General features: G+C 37.5%; 1 protein-coding gene across 1 annotated transcript; it reads right to left on the bottom strand.

Annotated features, from left to right (window-relative positions):
• Positions 1-8,026: 8,026 nt before the first annotated feature.
• Positions 8,027-25,019, bottom strand: ABCD3 (ATP-binding cassette, sub-family D (ALD), member 3). The gene is made up of 22 exons (XM_010286314.1): positions 24,981-25,019; positions 22,533-22,631; positions 20,869-20,957; positions 19,886-19,955; positions 18,915-19,012; positions 18,150-18,273; positions 17,387-17,443; positions 16,062-16,204; positions 15,615-15,684; positions 15,086-15,155; positions 14,863-14,960; positions 14,693-14,784; positions 14,078-14,166; positions 13,928-14,000; positions 12,784-12,847; positions 12,300-12,377; positions 12,141-12,206; positions 11,950-12,039; positions 11,601-11,720; positions 11,063-11,167; positions 9,655-9,711; positions 8,027-8,874 (listed from the first exon to the last, which is right to left on the bottom strand). Exons 2-22 carry the CDS (start codon positions 22,605-22,607, stop codon positions 8,797-8,799), a joined length of 1,806 nt encoding a protein of 601 aa, XP_010284616.1. The 5' UTR covers positions 22,608-22,631; positions 24,981-25,019; the 3' UTR covers positions 8,027-8,796.
• Positions 25,020-26,962: the final 1,943 nt, after the last annotated feature.

The raw sequence follows: 26,962 nt of genomic DNA on the forward strand, positions 1-26,962 counted from the left end.
CGGAAGAGTAGAAGTGAGAAAACGCGTGGGTTGAGGTAAAGACAGTTTAACAGGGAAAGCAAGAGCCGCACACGCAAGCAAAGCAAAACAAAGAATTCATCCACCACTTCCCATGGGCAGGCAGGGGTTCAGCCATCTCCAGGGAAGCCGGGCTCCATCACACGTAACGGTTACCTGGGAAGACAAACACCATAACTCTGAACATCCCCCCACCCCTTCCTTCTTCCCCCAGCTTTGTAGGCTGAGCATGACATCCCATGTTACGGAATATCCCTCTGGTCAGTTGGGGTCAGCTGTCCCAGCTGTGTCCCCTCCCAGCTTCTCGTGCACCCCCAGCCTGCTCGCTGGTGGGGTGGGGTGAGGAGCAGAAAAGGTCCTGGCTCTGCGTAAGCACTGCTCAGCAGTAACGAAAACATCCCTGTGTTCTCGATCACATGCCTGCGTGTTTTCAGCACAAATCCAAAACATAGCCCGTACTAGCTACTGTGAAGAAAATTAACTCTACCCCAGCCAAAACCAGCACAAAAGTACTCCTCATTCCGGGGGACAAGGTGGGGGTTTTGTCGTGGGTTTTTTTCTAAAAGAGTGCGTCCTTGATTAACGTAGATTTTCCTTCTGCTGCCTTCATGCTTTACCATCTGTTCACACTAAATACGTACATCTCCACAGAGATGATACTCAATCTGATTTCCCATCGTTCCACATCATTCAATAACATGATCATTTGCTTCCATCAAGCATCAAGGCTGCAGCCACACCATCATATGTCACCGCTGCAGCTATCGCTATAGCAATGGAACCACGAACATCGCACATCTGTTCCTTCTTTGCTCTTCACACTGCTACACCAGAACAGCACCACTGCACGTACAACTTACACCCTGTGAGCCATCTCTACGATACTAATTCTGCAACTGCGTGTCCGGCGTTAGGCTTCGTGTGACTAGAAAAGGTGACACCAAGTGGCAAAAAAGGGCATAATCAGCACGTTAACAATACGGATTTTCCTAAATGGCTAGTACACTGATACACAGTTTGAATCCAGATTTCACCAAAAATTGAAGAAAAAGGGCATGTGCCATTTGTTTGACCTTCTCATTCCTAATAATGAAGAGCAACAGACAGTTTGAACAGCTCAGTGAGATCTGAGAGGAAAGGCTGGAGCGGCTCTCTCCCCCTGAACACCCTCCTTGTCTTCCATTCAGCCCGTGTTTCCCTCTGCCGGGTTCTCCAGTGACCCTGGGTTGTAACATACCTTGTTTTGTCCAGCTTTCAAGCACTGCTGGAAACAAGGCCCCAGTTAACATCCAGCAGGTAGCAACAAGTACTCATTTATCCATTGTTTGCACAACGGTGTTAAAGCACACACAAAACCATACTCCCTTCTCCTGACAAAATTCTCCTTTAGTCTCAGAAAACTCAGGAGTAGCTCAAAGTCAGGAGATTTTCACAATGAATGTTAAGCTCCTTACCAGACTTTCTTTCCTCAGTACGCTTCAAACAGAAAATAGATTCCTCTTGCTGCCCTTTTAACTCCTAGAGGAATGGACTGAGAACCTCAGAGAAAGGACTGAAGTCTTGTAGGAGCACTGGAAAATGTGCTACTCCTGCACGCGGCATACACCGAGCTGTAAAGCCCTGTAAGTGACGTTGAAGCACAAGCTATGTTTGGAACTGCGGTAACATGCTATCTGTCCAGCTGCAAGGAAGAGAAAGGCACGGGTAGGAACAGTTGGAATGCAGCCGAGTTTGTAGCAGGGGCTATTCTGGGCTTTACATGCTTTGAGTTCTGCTGAGCTTGTCTCAAAAAACAAGCCAAAAAAAGGCTTTTGAGCGAGTGACCTTCCACTCCTGAGGCACAGGCACAAGAAGGGGAAACAGGTCCCAGGTGAGGGTACCGCGTCTCGCAGGCAGGTCACTACACTATATAACAACCTCAGGGACAATGAAATAAATGAAATGGCATAGACAGGAACCGCTAGTGCCTGTCAGACCCACCTACCCAAGTACCTTCTATCCCACCGGCATGGTGCACCCCAGTTCCTCAGAGGAAGTTCACAGAGGTAACACGCTAAGCGTGAAGAGATGTTTGTGAGTATTCAAGCACTAACCTCATGCAGCCTTTTCAAAATTCTCTGTGTAGAACTGTAATAAATACAACTATTCTAATTTTTAAAATCTACTTTTCATTTTTATTATCTAGTTAGTATTTGTGGGTTAAAAAAGACACGAATGTCAATGTATAAGTTTGACTTTGGCCCTTAATTCCCTACTAAGCTCCAAAGAAATTTGCTAACAGTTCCTGGCTTTCCAGATAAGTCCTGTTGCAATATCTAAGACTGCGTCTGAGTTTTAAGAAGCCTCCAGCACCCACACCTTTCTTTTTAACCATTATTTTCCCAAATACATTAGCTTATCAGCCCCTCTACAGATACTTCATTATCTTTCAGCATTTTACTGTCTGTCACATTAGCAGCTTCTGACACAGCTGTTTTTAGCTCTGTTGCTTTTGTGCCAATACGTTCCTGCACTAGAATACCACAATAAACTAGATAAATAAAGGCTAGCTTCTTTTGGGGAGCATCTTCACACTACTTACCTTGTCATGATTCTCAATGATTAAAATTAGTCAAATGGATTTTAGTACCTGCTTGCACTAAACCATTCAGTCTAAGGAAATGGAGTATATTTGGTTACATAGAAGAATGTCTCTTCAGTTGCATATGTGGAATGTCTTTTCCAGAGCCGTATTCCCCAAATTTTCTATAATCAAGCTTCAAAAATTAGCTGTGATTTGTGCCAAACACTAAAGTTATTTTAATGCAGAAAACTTGCTAACTCATGTAGGTGGAGTTCCCTATTTCTCTCCAAGTAAACCAATCTCAGCAGTCTTAGTTTTGCGCAGACAGCATTGACTTCATTTTTCCAGCTCCTTTCTATTTTGGTGCAGCATCATGTGTGGATGCCACTTGTTTCCCAGAAAGAGGGACGGGTGGGGAATAAGAATGTTGGTTTGTGGACAAGCAGAGCGGGGAACGGGGCTGGGCACTTACGGCACAAGAGCTCCTTTTGCCAGTAAAAAAGCCATTGTATTGAACCTTTACGGTTCAGACCCACCAAAGGTCTCTGGGAGGGAGGTTTCTAACCAGTGTGTGAGACATTGTGATTATTAAGACTGGTTTGTGGAAGATATATTCCACAGAAGTGTAGTGTCCAAATTCCCCTTTCTCTGCAATTTCAAAATGCCCCTTGGATGATTATTCTTGCACTGTTCCATTCCTTGCAGGATTACTGGCAAAATGTCTTTAGTTTCCAAAGTCAATCCCCATGGAATTTCACCAGATGTTTAGGCATGTTATTCCTATTTAAACCCTGAATCTATCATATTTTTCAAATTATTCCCTTGAGACAGCTTCTGTCTGTGAAATTTCAGGCTGCACGTCATCTGGCTCTGCTTTTGGATACAAGGGAAGAAAATGATGCAGCAGTTCAAAGATGGCTGAGCAACTTTGAAGATAACATGTTTGTAAGGTTTTAACGTAAAAGACAAATTGCTTTCATAGTAACTCGGCTATATTTCTGTTTCAAGATGAAACCAGTTTCATCTTATGCTAGAATGCATGTGACAGGATAAGTTTCATCAGAACGTATAAACAAATACATTATAGGGACCTGTAATGTGCACAGACATTCTAAACTTCCAGGTGAAGGTTAAAGGCAGCGCTAATAAAAATCTGACTGTACCCAAAGCAATAGCAAGAGCTTGGAACTACAACACGTGGAGGGAAAACCAACCAACCTCCTCCCAAAACAGCTGCACACCACTGATTCACAAAACCATGAAACCTCTTCCCATGCTCATGAACAGGACTGGCACGTACCGGCTGGTATCTACACCTAATAAAGAAGCAAATACATTTTACATAGAAATGTGTTTTGAACAGCAGTTTTATAAACAGAAATTTGAACTTCCACACTGTTGATTTTCTTCTTGACAGATAAAAGTTGCAATTTATTTGTTCTATAAAACCAAGGTAACTCTTCCTCCCTACTATTTTTCACAGTTGGATTTCAGGTGGTCATTATCATGGACATTTCTACGACATCTCATAGTATGTATGACAATTATATATAAATTTTAATAATGGATTTTTAATTCTTATTTTGATGATAGGACATTTTAATGTTTTTTCACATTTCTAGACCACTTTAGAACACCAAAGATTAGGTGATGCACTGGTATCTGTTGAGTCTGCAGACAGCTGAATCCTATGGAAGAATCACTAAATTAGATCTTTCTCTCCAATCCTAATCCACAGGGTATTTCTTCTTTATAGATTTAAGAAACATTGAAGATGGAGTTCCCTATTCTGCAGAAGCATAACAAGTCTTTTAAGTTGTCAATACTAGATGCGATTTCATTAAAAAGCCTGCTGAGTGAGTGACAACGGTAGCTCTACATGCTGCTTTGTTTCTCACTAGCCATCTTCTCTAGTGTACAGTACAGAGCTAATGAAGTGGCAATACATCCAGAATTTTCTTATAGCACAAGTCACTTTCAAATGGTGCTGAAGTAATCTTCAGGCTGTCCAGCCAGGTGTGTCTACTCCACTCTATCTGAACCACATTTGGGCAACAAACGTCCCTGCAACATGCGTACTGGCTAGGATGCAGCTTGCACCACCAACTTTTCCCACAAAAATTACAAGGGTCAGAGGTAGGGGGGTTTTTTGTTTTTGTTTTTTTTTTTCCTTTTTTAAGAAAAATATATCCATTATGCAGTGAAGCATGCTTTGCACTTGGGGCGGAAGATGACAAGGTTCACAGTGATGTTCTGTTCATCTTGCAGCTTATTCCAGTCTCATGCTGGTCATGTAGAAAGCACCATCACTGGACGAGCTCAAGGAATGGGCCCATGTGAACCTCATGAAGTTCAGCAAGGCCAAGTGCAGGGTCCTGCACCCGAGGCGGGGCAACCCCCAGTATCAGTACAGGCTTGGGGATGAAGGGATGGAGAGCAGCCCTGCCAAGAAGGACCTGGGGCTACTGGTGGGTGAGAAGCTGGACATGAGCCAGCAATGTGCACTCACAGCCCAGAAGGCCAACCGTGCCCTGGGCTGCATCAAAAGCAGCGTGGCCAGCAGATCAAGGGAGGTGATTCTGCCCATCTACTCAGCTCTGGTGAGACCCCACCTGGAGTCCTGCGTCCAGCTCTGGAGCCCTCAGAACAGGAAAGACATGGACCTGTTGGAGAGGGTCCAGAGGAGAGCCACAAAAATGATCAGAGGGATGGAGCATCTCTCCTAGGAAGAAAGGCTGAGATAGTAGGGGTTGTTCAGCCTGGAGAAGAGAAGGTTCCACGAAGACCGCACTGCAGCCTTCCAGTACTTAAAGGGGTCTTAGAAGAAAGATGGGGACAGACTTTTTAGCAGGGCCTGTTGCGATAGGACAAGGGGTAATGGTTTTAAACTAAAAGAGGGCAGATTTTAGACTAGATAAGCAAGAAGTTTTTCACAACAAGGGTGGTGGAACACTGGCACATGTTACCCAGAGAGGTGGTAGATGCCCCATCCCTGGCAACACTCCAGGTCAGGTTCGACAGGGCTCTGAGCAACTGGATCTAGCTGAAGATGTCCCTGCTCACTGCAGGGGGGTTGGACTAGATGGCCTTTAAAGGTCCCTTTAAAAGGTCCAACCCAAACGACTCTACGATTCTATGAGTACACATTCACCATACTGTTACAAAATTCCTAATCACATCATCAAGAAACATAAAAAGCCTAGATATATTTTAAGTTTAGATTTATTATTATTTCAGAGGCACTTAATGTCTTACATTTATATAGCGCCATTTCCCCCTCCAAAGCACTTTACAGTATTTACATACAGGAATGTTTCCCACCACTGTTGAAATGCAGCCATCTGACTATTACCAGTACCATCTTCAAAGCACCAACAGTTTGAGACTGAAAATATTCATCAGTACTTCGTCTTACTAAGATAGTTCAGAATTCCAATTTACAAACTTCCAACTTGTGCTATTAAACAGACCTAACAGCTAAAATACAGTATCACAGTGCAATTCTGCAGCAGAACTGAGACTTGGATCATATTCATTAGATTTTTTACAATCTTTCATCAGACCAAGTCATCTCAAAATACTTTAATGTAAGGCCTTTTAAGAATATCATTCTAAAACATCATTCTTTTTTATACCTTCTTTATAAGCCTCTCTTACAATCAAGCGCAGAAGAATAGTTCTCTTCCAGTATATTTAGAAACACTAAGTCCTGGCCCTAAGGAGATACTAGCATCCTCAGTTTCAATGAACTTCATGGTATCTGAAGGCAAACCTATTCTTCCTTGGTTATGGAGCTGGATTTTTTTTGTCTGGTTGGTTTTAGTTTTAAAATAAATCTGAGATTACACAAAAATCCATTATTAACCAGTTGAATTGTAAAGTACCTTGGGATTGGCTGCTGGGGTGCTAAGTGTGCTGTGTGTGGTTTTGCTTGTCAGTGTTAAAAATACATTAAAGTATCCCAAGTTCACTACTCCACTGCAAAGTCTGCCCTAGTCACAAGGATAATAGCAACTTCCTCATTTTAGAGAGGGGTTTTTTGGTTTGTGGGTTTGTTTTTTTTTTTTTTACTTTGTCTCTTTAAAAGGCTACTAACACACCCCTTCCAAGAGAAGAAGTTGCATTTGTGCTGAGAACTTTCAGAAAAAAAAAAAAGCAGCTATCTGGCATACCTATTTTCACGGTTACAATTAAAATACCACCTCACATACATCATGCTGCCACCTGCTATGTATGGCTGATGTGAGAATCTGAATGAACAGAAAAAAATTAGTAAGAGGAGATATCTAGTTGCCTTCTTGTGGACCAAGCACAAAAATTTATTCCAGTACCTTATCCTTTTGCATACACTACACTTCAGAGAAGCTTTTTTGATTTTCATTGATGCAATAGACTATGAACCTACTGTGGTCACTAGATACACCAGGATAGCTGTTTGCATTTGAGTACTATGAAAGAACAGTAGTACTGACAGGTATGGGCACGAACTGTGATAAAAGGAAAAATATTAACAGGTAGCAATTTCAACATGAAAGATGATGGCTAATCAAATTGGGTAAAAATTACAGACAGCAGTGCATCCAAGTACATATCCATTTATAAAAAGTTGGTTTTGTTTTTAATCTAAACCCTTGATAAAAGATGCACAGAAAGCAAATTTATTGCGCATTTTATGCATGCCTTCATGTACTGCAGTCCTATATTATAACTTATATGGAACACTAAAAAACTACTAGACCTTCACTGTACAACAGGTATTGTAAATTTTTGTTTTAGAGCCTGAACAATGATTCAGTTTGAGTTACACCTTCCTATTCCCTGATCACAAAAATCACCTTGCTGTATTTATGTTTGTCAAAGTCATATGGCAACCCCAGTAATCATCTGTAGGGAAAAAATGGTTATGGTAAACAATTTAAAGAGTTTGGTTTCTTCAAATGGATTTGGCAGCTGGAACAGGAAAATCAACAGGGACTAGAGAGCCTTAGACAACAGTGAGAATCACTGGTGAATAATTTGTATCAGAAATCAGGAAACCTCATGACAAATAAAAGAATAAATGTGAAGGATGAAAGCATCATTTTAGGCTTCACAGCCCAGAAGACCAAACTGTAAGTACCGTTATCACTTACTTTCAAACTCAGATCTGAAGGGCAGCCAAAACCATGAGGAGATCTGATTTTTTGAAGAGGGGAAAAAGGAGAAACTTGGAAAAAGCAACTACAGTATTAAAGGACTGAACACACACAAGACAGACAACAGTCTGCTGTTTCACAGATTAACGTTTTTGAGTCCATTCTAGTCTCTACTGATTTCAAGTGAAGAATGATTGGACCCACATTCTTTTCTGTGTTTCTACTTGTGAGAGCCATTCATTTCTTCAGAGCTAAAAATATGCAAAAGATTGTTTGATACAAAGGTTTCCCTCCATCCTGCCTTTTTTTTTTGGTCAGTCCTTTCCTCCTTCAACCTCCTCTCTACCTTCATTATTATAGTGTTTCCCTGACAGAAAAAGGGCAGCTGGGGTGGGGGATGGATGAAGCTCTTGCTAATTTGGGAGACAACGGGATTGCTGAGCAGCAGAGAGAATTGCATGGACAGACAGGTGTTAAAGAGAATCCAACACCCAGCAAAGAAAAGCTTAATTTTTTAGCCAAAGGAATTAGTTTTGTCTTTTAGGTTCAGTCCATCCTTATCAGCAAGGGTGTACTGGCTACATCACAAGGCATGGTCAAGGAAAAGGCTCTTTCATTTAACAGGGCACAGATCTGAAGATGGGAGAATGTCCTGCACTGTGTGAGAACTCAGAAATATGCATAGAACAGAGCAGAAATCCAAGACTGCTTTGCAGGAACAGAGAGGTAGCAACCCTAATTTTAACAGGGCTTTTTACTGAAGGGAAAGAAGGTCTACAAAAGTCAAATCAGCTGATTTCAAATGGTTTGCATCCCAGGATGAATCAGGTTACACTGATTTAAGCCCAATTTAATTTAGGCAGGTTTTTAAACCACAAGAATAAGGACATTCTTAGTACACATCAATAATTAAACCAACATATACACAATTAGCAATATCCTACATAATAGTAAACGCTTAACAGCTTGTTTTGAGTTATCCTAGTTAATTTGTTTAAAAAACAAGCTGAGTAGTTTTATTGTACAATGTCTGCCATTCTACACACTTCCTGTAATCAGTCTCTGTAGCAGTTCATGACTTTAAGATCCAAATTCCACCGTGTCTTCAGTTATTTTCTTGAACTCATAGTTTCCTCTGCCATCCATATGCAAGTAAAACTGAAATAAAAGAACATACATTATCAACCACCTAAAAATTACCAGGTCTGTAAGTATCTAAATAAATTATATTTTGAAGTAGGTCCAATGCAAAATCTGAAACTCAGCTAGCCAGAGGGTAAGCTTCTCCCATTTCACGTTTCATTAAATTCAATTTAATGAATTCAGGTTAACTCTGAAGCAGAGTTAAACTGGTTTGTTCATGTCAGTCTGCTAATGGTCACACCTACACTTAACACTGCTATCTTGGGTTTTCTGACAATATACTCAAGGTACACATTCATCCCTGTGTATTAATTCAGTATTTTTCCCTATACATACAGTCTGTCTGCACAAAGAGCAACAACAAGAGTAAAACCTTGGTTTGGAAAAAAAGAAGTCCATGTACAAGAGATTAACTTTTTTTTTAATGCGTAGCTATATTAGGTATCTTGAAAGCAAAAACTCCATGCTGTTTACTGGATTCTGGTTCAAGGGGGTTTTTGAGGCTAAGAAAGAAGTCTTAAGTATCTACTGAGTCCTTCATATTTTTGAGGCTACTTTTACAGATACATTGAAGGATTTTTGGCTACTTTTCCCTTCATAGCTAGAAGGGTAAGAATATTTGAAATAGTGTAACTGAATTACGAAAGTAAAACCTTTTAAAAAAGAACAACAGAATGTGACCTATTAGAATGTAAAATGAGAACACCTTGAATTGTAAAGTCAATTTAATAGAAAGTCCAACAACAAAAACCCTACCACCTACAGATATCCTTAGCACAAGCAAAGATTACATACATCATGATGTTTCCAGAGTGACTTTCTGTGGGAGACCGTGAAGAGAGTGATGCCAACCTACATGAAGAAAATACACACAGTAAAGCAGTTAATTTTTCTAATGGGTTAGGTGTTACTTATTTTTCAGCATGGTATCAGCTGAAGAGCTTAAATTCATAAACACAAACTTCCAGGCTCTATTATTAACAGTATACATATGTAACCTTAATACAAGATTTTGCAGTAAAAAAAAAGCAGGAGGGATTTATCTTTAATTGATTTCACCACACTCTTGCTCCGAATGATTTGGCAAAACGTAGAATGAACTGGAAAAAGGAGATAAAGTAGGAAGCGGGTAAAACAACAAATCTGGTCAATTAAAGAGTCTACTTCAAGAGCAAAAAAAGCCAAAGCCACAAAAGCTAAACTTAAGTACAAACTTCAAGTGACAATTTAAAAGTGAATAATCTTCCTCTGCTTCCTTGCAAGCCAGTTAATTATGTATCCCTAACAGTAGCCCAATTAAAGGACAAAATGGCTCTGATAATAAAACAGGGTAACATTTTTGCTTTCTGCAAAGACAGCTTAACCAGGAATTCTATTTTTCAGTAACATGTATTAGCCATTTGGCAACAATAACTCTTTAAAAAGAAAGTTAAATGAACAATCAAGGTAACAGAATAGCAAGTATATGCAAAACAGACTTAGAAAATTGCCAGGGTATTGATATTAAGGTGATAAAATAAGTTCAAGAAATAATGTCCATTCTTCTGCAGAGTCCTCATCTAGTGTGAATTTACTACCGCAGAAGGCTCCTTAAGTTCCCAATTAAAGTTTCAAGCACATATTTCTGTGGATGCACACCTCTCCTCCATTACCATTCTAAGAATACTGCTACTCAATAATTCATGTCATTCCAAGCCCATTCTTTCCCAGGCTAGGGGTGTGAAATTGCATCTTATAGATATTTCATATGGTACTACGTAGAATTTGACAAGGTGAGAAGAAAGAAAGGAAAAAGAAAACTACATTTAATACTATCATGTTTTCCTAGAGTGCTTTTTTCATCTATTTCGAGATACGAATGTTAACTTCCAGCCTTTCATTTCTGTTGCCCTGGCCAAATGAAACCTCTCCAACAACAAAAAAAGGTATAAAATTTTAGATTATGTGATCTTCTCCTGACATTCTAAGAGTTATCTGGAAAAGTAAGGTTACTTACCAGTTAGTAAGAGTTCTCTGATATACAGAGGCCACATGTTAAGACTACAAAACAATTATTGAATTGAAGGGTGCATAAAGGGTCCTTGCATGCCCTTCTAACCTCTTTTTTTGTAATCTGCACTAGCCATAAGGAAGAATGCACCTTGTAGCATTTGAAGTTTTCTGCTAACATATAGAGATATAATTCTAGAAACAAAGAGCTTACCTTTCGGCAGTGGCTGTAAATGTAGCCTTCTACATCAACACTAACAGCACTGGTGCATTCATCCAGAATTGCAAACTGAGGCTTATGATAAAATAACCTTGCCATCTGGAATGCAAACCAAAAAGCTACCGTGGGTACAGAACTACAGTCAATAATGCAGTGTTGGAAGTTAAACTAAGAGTTAGCGTCCAAAAATTTACTGGGGCAAGAGAATTTCTTTTAAGTTGGCACCCACTAAAGCCTGAAAATCTGAGAGCTGTACATTACCTTTCCTTTTTTTTTTTTTTTTAAAAAAGTATTTAGAACTTCTGTCTACATAGTTAAAATGTAAGGTGTGGTAAAAGGTCATAATTTCCTATTAAATTTGGAGTACAACAGGCCCTATTTTAGATTGTTTTCTCAGTATTCAGTTATTACACATTTTTGGGATTCTTCAAGTAAAATACTAATATTCAGTTAAAAAAAATCGCTTACAATTCAGATTACATTTGCAATCTATGTCCTGTATTTATTAAGTATTTATGCTTTTGAGACATACTGCCATTCTCTGTTTTTCTCCCCCGCTGAGTACATCCATCCAGTCCTGAACACTATCCCAGCCTCCTTCACGTTCCAGGATTTGACCCAGTTGGACATTATCCAAGTACTCCTTCAGCACCTTTTATTGAAACAGGAATAACAAATAGGGCTTAAGTGAACTTAATGAAGAAATTACTGGAAAAGGTTATAAAGGGTTATACTATTATACTGGTGTACATACTATCAACCCTGATAAATATTAAAAACAAACTAAATGCAGTGTTTTTAATAGCAATTTCAGTATTTTTAAATCTGAAGCATTACTCATCTTAAGCAAGACAAAGGGTTAATGAACTAATTATCATCACCTGGTCAGAAATCCCTTTCTTTCTCTGATCTTCTGAAGTGTCTGGATATATAACTTGATCTCTGAGAGTTCCGAGAGTCATATACGGTCTCTGAGATACAGTTAGAAAAAAAAGGTATGTCAAATATTTCTAAACATAGTCAAAGTAGGAAGAAAGAGAACACTATTGTCAATTAAAGTACTTTGCCTCACCTGGGGAACATAGAATAACTTTCCTCTTACAGGTTTTGTTAAACGTCCACCAAACAAAGGCCACAACTGCAACAAGAAAAAGGTTTAAAATTGACCAAAAAAGTCCAATTACAACAGTGCTTTGTATTCTCCCCTGTTTATTTAAAAAAGTTCCCTTACCTCACCAAGAACACGAAAAAGTGAGCTCTTCCCACACCCGTTTGGCCCACAAATCAGAACATTTGCCCCAGATCGAACCTAAAAATGCAAAGCCAACACATTAAAAGCATAGTGAGAAAGTACTGTTGAAAGCTCCTACAAACAATAAGACAAGGTGGTATACTCATAGGTTTGTACACAGTACTTTTCTGACATTATTGGTGGAGACTACCCACTGTAATTATTTTCTTTCCAAGTAATTTAGCACCACCTGCAGCTAGAAGAAAAACATACTTCTAACAATAAAAACATTTTTTTTGAAAATAGCTAATTGTCCTTTTTTTTAAACATGATGATGAATTTTGTTCAAATTTAAACATACCAGATAAGCACCTCTCCATTTTTGTTTGCACATTATTTTATAAATCAGATTACCTCTGAAATTATTACCTTGACTTTAAACTTTTTATATGAATATAGTTTTCTATGATATCAAAAAACTTACCTCAAAGTTAAGGTCTTGAATCAAAACATCTCCATTAGGTGTCACCAATGGAACATGATCAAACCTATTTGTATTGCAACATGTTAAAGACACAAAAACCAAAACAACAAAAAACAGTTGCCTAAAATGCTAATACTGCATGCTTACTCAGAGATTTAAGGAATAGGGCAAGATTTCAGCAGTACTTCATTCAGTACACTGTTCCAGTTTCCATCTATTAACAGGTAAGGAAGTTCTTGAACCAAAAGTGGTACCTTAATGTCTAACAAACATGTACAGATTTTTTTTTTCCTTCACATATTTGTTATCTGAATCCTTCTAAGCCTTTGTTCTCCAAAACATCCTGTAGATATAAACCTACATTTAAGGATGCACTTAATTTTAAACCTGCTAGTGGAAGTATATTCCATTAGTTCTAGGATACACAATGAATGACGACTCTGCTCACCTAACCTTGCCTTTTTTTTTTTTAAATTTATAAAAATAGCTCTATCATCTCCTTTCAACTTCCCCTCTTCCCTCCCCCCTTTCCCCTCTGCTCCCCTACCTGCTTTCCATATTGACCAGATTGAGGCTCTTTAATCTCTTAACTGGCTTGGCTTTATGCCTTTAAGTAGTACTACTATAATAATATATTATAATAATAATAATACTATGTTCCTCAGACCGCAAAGATCTGAGGAACTGACTGCTGCTTAAGTACACCAACGAACTGTCCAAGCACACAGAAACACAAGCAAATATTTTGAAACTGAATACAGATGTGCCCCCAATTTTTACAGCTGAATTGTAGCATGGAATAAACTCTATAGCCAGTATATTGCTGAGAAGAAATTTGATGAAGTGTTAAAGAAATGGTCTGGAAGCCATATTCCAAAAGACAGCAGTAAATGTTACCAAAAAGGCTAAGTCCAGACAGCATATTATGTCTTCTGCTAACATGAGAGGACTAGGATTGACTTACAGAATAGAAATGCTGAGTGGGAGTGAGGTGGAATTATTTGTAAATAAACTACAGTACAACAGGAATTGCATATTCTAATAATGTGTATTAAAACCTCTATTAATAGTGGTAGAGGAAAAGACTTAAAAGCCAGACCATGTTAAAAATATTGAAGAAGTTGTGGAAACTTTGTAAACATACTTGATAAGGTTATCAGTGTTGATAATTTCTCCAGATCCAGGTATCAAAGGCAGAACTTGCTGTTTATCTACATCTTAAATTAAGAAAAAAAGTATTAGAGACTGGAGCACTACACAAAGCTGCACATATTTCATGTTATGTCACATCTACCTTTTTCTTGTGATACCATAGTACGCTGATATTTGCCACTATTCAAGTCCTTCAGAACTTGCATTAATTCTGTAATTCGAGCTGTAAAACTAAAAGAAATAAATAAATGAACTAAGTAATTAATCTTTAGACATTTTAGAAATCCACAGAAGCTTTAACGAGTACCCTGTTAAACTGTCAAAATGACAAAATTACTCAACCCTGCATAGAAACAGGATGTTTACATGTTGTCCAATATTCACAATATTTACAAGAACCTTTTCCTGTAGTAGCCAAATATTTGATAACTTCTCTTCTTAAGACATAAAAAATTTGGTAAATAATCAATACATAACTGATCTACAAGCATTTGACAATGTCTTTTCAATTAAAACATTCAAACTTTATGCTGCTACTATTCAGATACGAAATTACCAGTGGACTAATTAGCACATCTTCAAATATGTTTTCAGCATAATATGTTTTTAATTTCTAGATTTTTAGGGTGCTGCAATGATTAAAGCACATAGGCTCATTCTGGTTTAATTCTACAGTCAGTTTCTTAAAATGAGATGAGAAACAGCAACAACAGAACTTTAAAGAAAGATTATTTTACACAACCACTGTTAAGCTTACCCAGCCAATCTTGTCATTTCACGGCCTGCTAGGACTATTCTGCCCAAAGCTTGAGACATTCTCAGTAACATTCTGCCGCTTTGGTAGTAATCCTAGAGTAGAAAAAAGTTTCTTTATGTAGACTAACAAAATTTCAATTCAGGAAATTGTTTTAATCCTGTTCTATTTACCTCCAAAAGTTCTGCATGAGTACTATTCTGATGACGAGGATCAGCCAGGTTCAAAAATGGACGACTAACAACCAGGTACCCAACCACAGTGGCAAGGTCTGCAGTTTAAGAGTAAATATTAAGCTACACATTAACTGAAGCAATAAGGAAAAAGAGAATTCTCATTAAAAATCTTAGCACTTTTTTATTTATAGCAGTCCATTAGCACTGGACAAACACTTACATTTCGCAATGATAGTATCAATGAAACCCATAGAGAACCGGAACAGGATGAAATTATGCAAATGTTCCACCTGGTAAGATATAGAAGAAAAAAGGTCAAACTATATCACCACCTGTTTAATATCTTTTATTATTTTACAGAAGTTTGATTCCAAATACAGTTATTTTTCACTAAGTCACAAATACCTCAACAATATCTGTCACCTAACTGTGACAAGCACTGCACAAGTGTCCGTGCTGGTGAAGACTTGCACTCTAGATGAAAACAATCTACACTTAAAACTAAGAAGTGAGAGAATAGTAATTGTCATGTGGCGAGAGAAAGACCACTCTATCAGAAGCATGTGTTCTTCTTATAGTCTACTAATTTATATCTAATTACCGTAGCAGCATAAACACCAAGACACTATAATTCAATTTATATTAATATATGCCAAGAATCACCATGATTCAATTAATTGAAGTTTTGCTTAAAACGTTTTAAAAAGTCTTAAATGTTTTAGAAGTCTGAAATGTTTTAAAAGTCTTACCAGTTTACGGAAGGTTTTGTGAATAGTCTGTTTTTCTCTCAAATTTCCATTATAAAAAGCAATTTCTTCACTAAAAAAAAACAAACCACAAACGAAAATAACCCCACAACAACAAACCCATGAAGAATGCAACTTCATTTTGTTAAAAACAGTCTTTGAAAAAGTCAGCCATAAAACACAGGAATACAGTTCTTTCAGTTACCTTAGGAGTTTGTACTTTTTCACAACAATAGAACATAAGCTTATTATACCCCAGCTACAGTTTGTCTTTTGAATTAGGAATATAACGTACATACAGATTACTTAATCGTAATCTGCATAAAGATGCGAACACTTTGCTCAGAACTGGTAGCATTAGACTTTCCAAATATATTTTAACATACAGCTTCCATTTATGCCACAGTATTATTTTGTCACTTATACCTTGCCATACAAGTAAATCTGTACCTGTTTGTAATAAGCCGTGAGTTGACGTATCTGTACTCCCCTTCATACTTTTGTTCTATAATAGTCATCTTGCCAATTGGTCTCCTTAAACGTGTAAGGAAAAACCCCGAAATAATCAAGTACGCCATCATGCTAGCTGGACCCTGTAAATACCAAAGACAATAAAAGCCTACCACCTAGATGGTCTATTGCAACATCTGTACCCAAAATGCCCAGAAAGCATGAATCCCTTGATTCTCACCTCCTATGGGTCTACGTTACCAACTCAATTAGTCTTGCAATTTCCATCATGTTCTTTTCTTTTGTGTTGTAGATACTGTTTTACTAATTTTACTAATTCTGTCCCCAGATGCCTTTTCCATCCCAGCCTTCTACACAAGTGTTTATCATCACCCAGTGCAATCTCTGTGTTCTGCTGTCCTAGCTTATTTCATTAATATTTTCCTGGTCCTTTCTCATTTCCTCTCCCTCATTTATACCTACTTCTTTTTCTCTGTATTTGCTACATTGTCATAGCAGTGAATATTTCCATCTCATTCCCTTCTTTGATCCATACATCCTCAAGCCATTTCCTGCTTCTCTCAAGCAGTCCTGGTTGGGATCTCTTATTGTTCTGGATCCTAGGCTGCAATAGACCAGGGTTCCCAAACTGCACACTTAAGTATTACTGAAGTGTGGCATGGCATAAAACCAAGGCATAAACTGAATTTGGCATGAACTGCCTCTAATAATTAAGTATTACAGAGAGCAATGCAAAAATTTACTTAGGTTCAGCTAAGCCTTACTGCAGTTTCTTTCTACAAAATCTACATCGTGTGTCCCAGAGCTACTTCTTGTCAAACCCTGAACATTTTTGATAATGTATCATTTTACTAAGCCGAAGAATTATTTTTGTAATTATTATGGGGAGAAGAATATAATGGTCACACAGCTCAATGCAAGGAATGGCTCCCATTTACAGAGGCTGTAAAGAAACAGAAAACTTTTCTCCCTTAAATGGAAGTCACACAGGATAAAAGCAGCCAGAATGGTACTGTACTAAATGGGACTTCAATTGATCGAAGAAAATAAAGAGCTTTTCTTGCTTCTTAAAATAGTTGATCAAATACCTAGAAATTCTGGTTTTTATTTTGTGAGCCTCAAGAAAGAGAGCACTAAAGTATACAAAATATTGTGTGTAAAGGCATTTTTTCAGTATATCCCTTCAAATAATGGATGAATCTACAATTAATATCTAGAGTTTTCCTCAGACTCCAAATAGGTACAAAGCTATAACTAAATAAGGGAAAATTTGCTTATCCTGCTAAAAACACCACACAATTTACCTGAGCTCCTATTGCACTTGTTAGCTTGAAGATATACAGAACTATATCCAAGAAGGGCTGGAAGAGAAGCATCGGAAAAAAGCGTTAGAGCACTAACACGAGTATAAAATGGTCCAGAAACCACCAGCCACCTCAAGAACAGTTATAGCTCTGCATTAAAAGCACAACACTGGTTAACCTAACATACAAGCTAAATGCTAAAACAAAAGGAATCTCAGCCACAGGACGTTTTGCTGAAAACATTCACTCAAGAACTGAACATTAAAGGATCGTGATCTTCAGATAAAGTACATACCGTATACAAAAGCACTTCATTATTTTATGTCTGCAATAATACACTGCTCAATAAGCAAAGTTAGACTAGACTCCATGATTACTTAAGTAGTCATGAGAAACACTGAGCAGAACAATGCCCTATAGTTGTCTATGTACCCAATAGAAGCAATATTCCAATTTGCAAGCATCCTGTTCCAGACACACTCTCTCAAAGCAAAAGCAACTGAACTACAGGTTTTATAGCCCAAAGTTTTTTAAGAAATCAACTTGTATTTTGCTTTATACTTCTGCTTGTATGAACAACATAGCATCAAAAAAATTTAGTCTAAGAATTTCAACAGTATTCTACTTCTTTACCTAAAACCCCTAGAATTTACACCAGAAACAGAGGGAAATGCTTAGTCAACCATACCTCCATACCCAAAATAATATCTGGATGTAACTAAAAGCTAGCCATTGGCTCAAAGTTCTCTCTGAAAAAACTTACCTTGCTAAGGTTTGAGTACAGGTCCACTACACTGTTACAGAATTTTTCCACATCCTGTGTAAGGAGTTGATCTGGATTAGCTATTCTGTTGTCCAGATTTCCCATTTTGTAGTACGTATAGGCTCTGAAACAAAACAATAGCTAAGTGGCAGAAAAAAAATCATTACTTAGGATCTCAAATAGCTGGAACTCCCTTGCTTCATAAAACTGAAATGGAAAGTACTGCAAACATTAAATGACTGTATGGATTCAACATAGCTTGTGCTTCTGCCTGACCAAATCCACATTAAGTCCTGCAGAACTGTTTAGGCTCCAGGATGCCTTAGTTGAAGCTCAGGTCCATGCTGCTCTATGTACAATTAAGAGTTAGAAAACCCTCACAAACTCTGCATCTGCACATCTGACAACCAAAATTCAGTGCAGAAGGACAGAAGCAGCTACTCAAGTTCATGCATCCAATTCAGTCTGCAGGATTATTAGCCCTATATGAAAGCAAGTGAAGTACTTTGAGGAGGTGACCCAGTAATGGAAGCAGTACAGTCCATTACCGTTTTTCCTAATTGACGCAACTTCGCCGTCTTTCTATCTGCTTCATATACACTCATCCTTAAGTGCAAGTTAATTGCAACCAAAAGCCTCTTCTAAACAGTATACATAACCTATTAAGCACCTTACTAACTTTTTACTATGCACTTAAAATGATTGTTTGATTTTAACAAATTTGATTTTTTTAAAACCCTTAAACATTAACAAGGTGTTACTTACTTAAGATATTCCTCGTAGAGGTATCTGGTAAGCCTTACTCGGAAGCAAAGTTTCAATTCATTTAGACCATACTTCAGGAAGTTATTCACTAAAGAGATCTAAAATAAGAGACAGTATTTCAATATTTAGCTACCAAGATTTAATACACTTAGATCAGTTTGCAGCACAGATTGTGCAAACACTTTAGAACAGGTGAATTCTCCCCTTGAAGTCAATAATACTATTAAGACACCTGAGAACGAATAGTGTCTGTAGGACCACTGATTAGCTTACTGTCTACATTTTTTAAAACTTCAATTCCCAGTGGATCTCACCACATCACAAGATTTAATATAAAACTATGTTCATATAGCATATCTTCAGCTCTTCTGCTAAGCTCTAGAAAAGAGCCACCATTTGACAATTACTACCTTAAATTGATCAATTAGCTTTTAAAGCTATTGTAATCCAGGTACATTATCGATTAGGTAGTAGCAATTATTTCTGTCTGGTGCAGGTCAGAGATGTTGACAAGCTGAAGGAAAGCTAAAGAGTGGAAAAAAACTGGAGCCTAATTTCAGAAGCAGCTGTAAGAAATACAAAAATTAAAGACTAAGAAGAAATCTCCATCTTCAATGATGTCAAAAGAATCCCACACCTACAATGTTGAAATATCATGCAATTCATATGATGCTATTATGCAGTACTACAGATAGCACGTTAAGCTATCAGTCAAAATTTCCATCAACAAAACCAACCTGAAAACCTAGACATATCTGGCAGAATAAAAACTTGCAATCAATAGGGAAACATGCTGATAAAGTTTCCCACACACTGGAGACAGAAAATGAAACGAGTCTTAATACAGACCTTCATGTAAGACAACTAATTTCCATGGGTTTTAAGACACTCATTTGAGATCTTTTCCTCAAATTCTTAATTTACATTTAAAATATGTTCTACTAAAAGGCTGGCACAAGAAAAGCACTTACAGCAGGCATTGCAGCGATGAAGTTGAACAAGTATTTCTTGAAATCTTTTCTGCTGCGGCCAATGATAGCACTGTAAACGACCATCAGCTAAGAGTTAATTACAAGAGAAACAAGAAAGTATAAACTAGCATGTCTTAGGTGGACAAATTCTCAGTGGACCACACAGAGGAAAAAAATCATTGTGGAAACCTGTAGTATCAGCTGTATGATCAAGTATGACAGTAAGTTAAGTGGTAAGTGACAGACTAAGCAATTATCTCCCTTCTGCTCTTGCAGTAACTGCCTGCATTAAGGGCTCAGAAATGCATGGTCACAGAATACAAATTCCTTTCCTTCTTTGCTTTCATAGATTCTCACAAGAGAGAAACAAAGCAGTCCTTCCATTCTACAAAGCACTGACAGTCCCTCCTGAAATACAATATCATTTTGAATTACACTTCAAGACAAACTCTGATTTGCTTCGATTAGCAACAAGAGCAGCAAGAATAATCAGAGGTCTAGAAAACATTTGCTGAAACATTAAGACTGAAAGCATTGTTTATCAATCTTTAGATAGATTTGCTCTTTAGAGCAAATAGCTCAGTAGGAAGAATTAACAGTCCTAACAGCCAAACAACATGTCTGAGTCTATGCCATAGAACCACTATGCCATTGTTCTGAAATGCCCTCTTGGATGTTCAAACCAACATAAGATTTAGAGTCTTCAGTATACAAAATGTGACCAAAAGAACAAAAATTCATTTAATAAGTAAATTTTGGTTAAAAAAGTAAAATTGTGTCCAACAGCAGAAAAACAGTTGATTAAAAATTAACTTTTTTTTCTTTCAAAAAACAGGGATCCCCCTCCTCAAAAGTTGCAACTGTACCAGTTTTCCAACTGTTTCATATAAATAAGCTGTAAAATCTCTGAATATATGTTCTGACAGACTATTTTCCCTGTTAAACACAATAAAAATGTTTAAAAATAACAAGTTTATAGATACCTTTCAATGACTGTTCCATTTTGAATCATCCAAATATCACAATATGTGCGGACTACTAGCATCACAGCAATAAGCAGCAAATAACCTGTCTAGTACAAAAATAGAAGTAACAATTAAACCATGGATAAAATTCACGACTTTCTTCTAGTAAGTGTCCCAAGCATATCTAACAGAAAAGTGTTACCCTGCTCCCCCCAGCTAATGCAACATTTGGTTACTTTGCAGGAAACACATTAGCATACAATATTTTAAATAGAATACTGATTAAATTCTTATGGAGAAAATTTGTCTTTTATAAAGGTGTATTTGGTTGATACATGTAGGAGACACGTAAGGTGGAGGACTGCAGGGATAAAGAAGTTACTCCCATTCTGAGACACCTTTCTGCCATAAGCATAGGATCAAATACGTTGCAAGGGACCTCTGAATGTCACCTACTCAACTCCTCCACTCAAAACAGGGCCACTAGTAAGCAGTCAGTCAGACTTTATACCATTGATCGAAAACCTTTAAGCCAAACAGTCCAGCCAGTTTTCTGTCTACCTCATTGTCCAGTCATCCAGCCAATTCAGTGTGGTTATCAGCGTCTAGGAGAGACCATAGTCTCAAAGCCTGGCTAAAATCAAAGTATTCAACATCCTCTGTTCTTCCCTTATCCACACAGCCAGTCATCTCATCATTGAAAGCAATCAGGTTTGTAAGGCATGATCTGCCATTCATAAATACAGACTGGCTGTTTGCAATCACCTTTTTGTCCTTCATGTGGCTGGAATTAGCTTCCAGGATTTGCTCACAGCCTTACTAGGAATATGGTGAGGTTGAACAGCCTGTAGCTTCCAGTATACTAATTTTTTGAAGATGAAAGTGATGTTTGGGTTTTTTGGGGATTATCAGTAGTGTCTTTTGATGGCCATGACCTTTTGAAGTTGATGAAGGCCAGCTCTGTGAGCTCTCTCAGAGGCACTCCCATCCATGCTTCTACCTTCTGTGTACTTCCTTTTTGTGAATGAGCTGTCGAAGGTCCCTGTTCATCCAGGGTGCCTGGCTGCCATGCTTGCTCTACATTCCGTACGTTGGAATTCATTGCTCCTGTGCCTGATGTATGTTGAAGTTCTAATATATTACAGTTCATCACTTAAGTTCTCAGCTCAACTAATGTTCTTTTTAAAAAAAGTGTTCTGGAAAGCATGAGAAAGATGCTGAGGCAAACAATTTTATCTTGCTAAATTCTAGTCTGCATAGCTTTCCTGAAATGACGCTAGCAGACTTTTTGACAAATTCACTTTGTAGTGAGGGTTGGCCTAGATATAAGTTACAAAAGCAAAATTATGGATGAACAGCATGCTATTTAAAGATAGCAAGTATTTGCACAGAGAAGTGTACTACCTTTCATTGAATCAAACAAAATCTAGATGCCCTTTTAAAAGAAGATATGCTACAGATAGTAGTTATTAGCTGACAATAAGTGGCTTACCTTGTAACTGAAACCAGAATGCAACTTTTTAGTGATCTAATAACTGAACATACATGTAGGTTTTTTACATGTTACTATTGTCAAACATATAGTACAATTTAGTCCTAGTCATGTAAAGTATATGCTTTCATTTAAATTCTGATGACTCCAGAAATGCTAATTTTTATTTGTTACTACAGGCAATGCTTACCTCTTTGCAGAGTGTTCTAGGGACCATTATTTTCAGGATTCGGCATATTCTTGTGATAAACACTCTGTCCACCATCGCTCGCTCCTTCTTTCCTTCTTTCTGCTTCCCATAGAACAAGCAAAACAAGAAAAGTGGTATTTTTTTTGTAAAGTATTATTTAAATGTTGATATTTTTGCTATCCAAGTTATTTACAGCTACCATCCTTCTACAATGTTTGCAATATTTCCCTGCAATTTAAGAACTGGTCACATTACATGAAATGTTAAGAATTGGGAGCATATGCCCTCACAGTTAACAGAAATCCTAAGTAAGAGAACTAAGCTATCAAAACAAATTGCAATAGAAAGTAGCTGCCATGACACAAAATAATATTTATTTCAAACCCATGTTAAAAGTGATACACAAACAATGAAGGCCACAGCATTTAAACATCCAATTACAACTTATAATGCAATCTGCCACATCAGCACTGCTTGTCTCTACAAGACACCATGAGCCAGTATTTTTAAAAATGCCTTCCATCATTTGTCTAGACCATCAATGGTTTAAACTCCTCAACTGTACAGCCCAAATTTGGTTCACGTGAAAACAGAATTTGTCATGTCCTTCACTTCTAAGAAACAGTGCAACACACTCCTAGTGAGCTAAGTCTACCAGACTTAAAACCCCTCCTATACCCAAACATCTTTTACCTGGGACAGCTGCATTTGTTTACTCCATATAACCCTATCTTCCATCTTAACTAACCTGTATACTTTTTAACAAACTAATGGTCCAGGTATCCTTTCTTTCTTTCCTTTGTTTTCTATCTTTCCTTTCACAGTTGTGACATAAGGATTCAGTCCTAAAACAGACTAAAAGGGTATACATGTGTACTTAAAACAAATCCTGTCTAATCAACCTAATCCCACTATCCTTGCTACCCAAGACCCATGTGAAGTATGAATTATCAATGCCTATAGTAATACTACAACATAGTCAAACAGGAAACCTGAAACAAAAAAACTACAGAGACAGGATAGGGAAGACAAAGTAGCCTGTGATCCACCATTAATCAGCTCAGACAATCCTATCAAGCACTCTGTTTTTTTTATTTGCAAGGACAATTAAACCACAGAAACTTGTACAAATCCCTTCACTTACTGTTTATATATGCAACATGATGGGCAACAAGCACACACTCCAGGCCCCAGCAAACACAAATTGACTCTGAATGCACTGTGAATAAGCCTACACCTGCTTTTCATGGTATGCAGCCAGCTATAGTCCTTGTCCTTTTCAAAAAGCTTTGTGAACATAAGCTATGGATAAAAATTCTAGCCAGATCAGATGCTATACGGTAGATGATAAAAATATTTCCATTAAAAATTATTTACACAAAAATTCAAGCAATCTCAGCAACTAAAGACCAGTGTCCAGGCCTAATGAAGCATGACTCTACACATATTGCTTTTCTGTAATACAAATGACAAACAAAATGTCTGAAATGCAGAATTCTTAGGAGTACCTGACTAAACATATTTGATGTCTGAGATGAACCTATTCTTCCTTTCTATTCCTCTCTTCCCCATTTCTACTTTTGTGTTGCACTTACATTAATTCCAGTATCTTCTCTCCCAGAGATTTTTTTTCCTTAGACTGTTAATTCCTGATTCACTATAATTATATCCACGATGGGTAGGAATAAGAGAAGGCGAATTAAGAGTTTTACAAACAAGTATAGCTATGCAAAATACAAGTGTTTATGGCAGATCATGCAGCCAAGGTCTGGATAGAATTTAACATGATGCTTGCACACACCTCTATATTTATCCAGTGCAAGCCTTTTCTTAAGTTTTCACCAAAGATGAAAGCATGGAATCTATTCATACCACCATATGACCCAATTATTTCTAATCATGGGCTCCACCCTTTGGGCTAGCTGTTGTATTTTATTTGAACATGAAACAAAAAACTTGACTTAAAGGCATATAATATATCCTTTTCAAATACACAAATTAACAGACACACAGAAGACCAGGGAATGCCAAACCTCCTACCAGAAATTTGAAGTACCTTTTAGACCTGGTCAGACTCTATATCTTGTTCCATATTTTTTTCTTTTAAAATAAAAACCACACATAAGTTATACCAAATCTACAGGCACCTGTTTGTTGCTATGCATATAGACAAACTTACAACACTAGTCCTTAAACATTCATGAGGCACAAAGAGTTAAAAAAGCACATGGTACACATCAAGCACATATCAAACTTCAGCCATATGGGGTTAACTTGATTCTTCCATTTGTTTCACCAGTGCAAGTCTGAAAGTATCATTCAATCCACATTTGCACCATAGCCGTCATTCTGTCCAAACTAAAACTACAATTACAAGACTTAAACTTTAAAAAAACTACCAGTATTATTTACAATTATTAAAAATATATAACATGAAAAAAGAATTACCTCATTGTTCTGCAATGCTTGTTTTCCACTTCTTTTACTGTAGATGAAAAAATAAAGTATTTTACTTGGTATTAATACATATTTATTTGTCTTGATCTCTACACAGAAGAAACAAAAAGGAAAGTTTGGGATTATATCCCTAGCCATTTCTTTTAAAGCAGTACAGTGTCTTCACAAGAGGGCTACCTTTTACGTCAAACTTCTGTGCTGTTTTTAACACTGTTTCAACGAAACCCCACTCCTTCCAGCATCCAGTTTCATACAGGGAATCTAAGTCTCCCTTTTTCATCTCCCAAGTTTTGCTTTACCTTGGCTTCTGTACCACAAACTCCTAGTGTTTTTATGTTTCTAACATACACTTTGCAAGCACAGTTCCACTGACCACAAATGAAACTACATGAACGCAGATTCAGCAATCCAAGCAACCCAACTTTGATGTTTTGCACTATCTACATAAGCCAAACAGATTTGTTCTGCATGACATTTGACTTTCAAATAACACATTTTACTATATATAAAGATTATTTGTTCATAAATATGTACTGCGGGGGGGGGGAAGTAAGATCCTATGAAACCAAGTTCCTACAAAGGTGTGCATTAGCAGTGGAGCTAGTTTTTATTCTGTCCTTTTTCCTTACCCTGCGTTTTACAGAACAGTTAGAGGAAAAATATTTATCAACTAAACAAACATTCGAAAGTACAATGGTAGTCATCTTCCTCTCCTTTCAAGAAAGGCAAGCTGACATATAAGACAGTTATAGTTTGTCTTTCTCCCTTTCTGAAAATTCAAGCATCAGATAAGCACATGAAGCTGTTGAGGAGTTTATGTATTTATGTAGTTTAAAAGTGACAGCTAACCATATTAGAATTGTAACCTACCATTTCTCAACCATCATACTAAAGCATTGTGAGCAGGCTGCTTTAAAACTACAATAGTCATACACTTTCAAGACAGCACCTAGGAAATTACAGGGAAGCAGAAACTATGAAAGGCACTGCTCCTTCTGCCTGCAACATCAAAACAACTGCAGACTGCCACACAGTCAGTTATCCCGCAACTTTATCAACAGCATCATTTCACACTTGTGCTTTAAAGTTCTGCAAAGAAAATATCTAGGATGAAACCATGCCTATTTTAATTTATGATGATTAGAAAGATCTAGGAATGCCACTGACCAATGAAAAGAAATAAATTATTATGGAAGGAAGAGGCAAGGTAGCAGAAGAATGCAGGGAAAAAAGGGAAGGAGGAGACCATGCAAGTGAGAAGGGAGAGATGCCAGTTTAACAAGAACTTAATTAAAGGTAATGGTGAGACGGAAGCCTTGAGAGGAGAAGATAAAAATCTTGTAAGACTACTTGTGCAAAAGACAGAACAAAGAACACGAAGGGCGGCAGAGGGCAGATTGCAGCAGAAATAACTTAATAAAAGATCAGAAGAGATACAACACTTAATCTGGCCATGATGGCAGTATGTCTGCGGAAATGGTAACAGTGTCCAAAGTCTAAGAAACAATCTAGTTAGACACTACATCCTGGTGACATAGGAGCAATGTATTGCTGACACAAGAAACTTCTCAATACACGTTGTAATTTTTCGAAGTACAAAAGATTGACCTATTTTTTTAAAAGTGTCCTTGAGTATGGATCAATCCATTCACAACTAGTTTGGGAATAGGAGAAAAGTAGTATTCTTAGGTGTGAATAAGTTGTGATCAAACTGTGTGGGTATTTCCCTAGATGATTCATGACTTGCAGTAATGTAAAATGAAAGTATGCTGCTCTTCCAGATATGCTATGATAATTCCTAGCTTTGTTGCTTCAAGGCCTGCCAGTGTTTTAAGTCACAACATACATAATACACAACTATTTCAGCTTTAAAAGGATCAGAAGTGAATACATTAAAATAGTAATACATTAAGACAACGAGGCTCAGAATTATTCTGGCAGTTGAATACTTTTGATGTATTTATTCATACATT

The sequence above is a fragment of the Phaethon lepturus genome, unplaced genomic scaffold, assembly GCF_000687285.1.
Source record: "Phaethon lepturus isolate BGI_N335 unplaced genomic scaffold, ASM68728v1 scaffold8504, whole genome shotgun sequence".
In the NCBI taxonomy this organism is placed as follows: domain Eukaryota; kingdom Metazoa; phylum Chordata; class Aves; order Phaethontiformes; family Phaethontidae; genus Phaethon; species Phaethon lepturus.

Bases quoted from the DNA above. Each gene is read 5' to 3' on its own strand.
- ABCD3 (XM_010286314.1), bottom strand. From the start codon at position 22,607: ATGGTGGACAGAGTGTTTATCACAAGAATATGCCGAATCCTGAAAATA. The intron at 14,785-14,862 runs GTAAATAGAACA...TTTCTACTCTAG, and splicing joins CTCATGCAGAACTTTTGGAG to GATTACTACCAAAGCGGCAG. The intron at 11,168-11,600 runs GTATGTCTCAAA...TTTGCATTCCAG, and splicing joins GAGAAAAACAGAGAATGGCA to ATGGCAAGGTTATTTTATCA.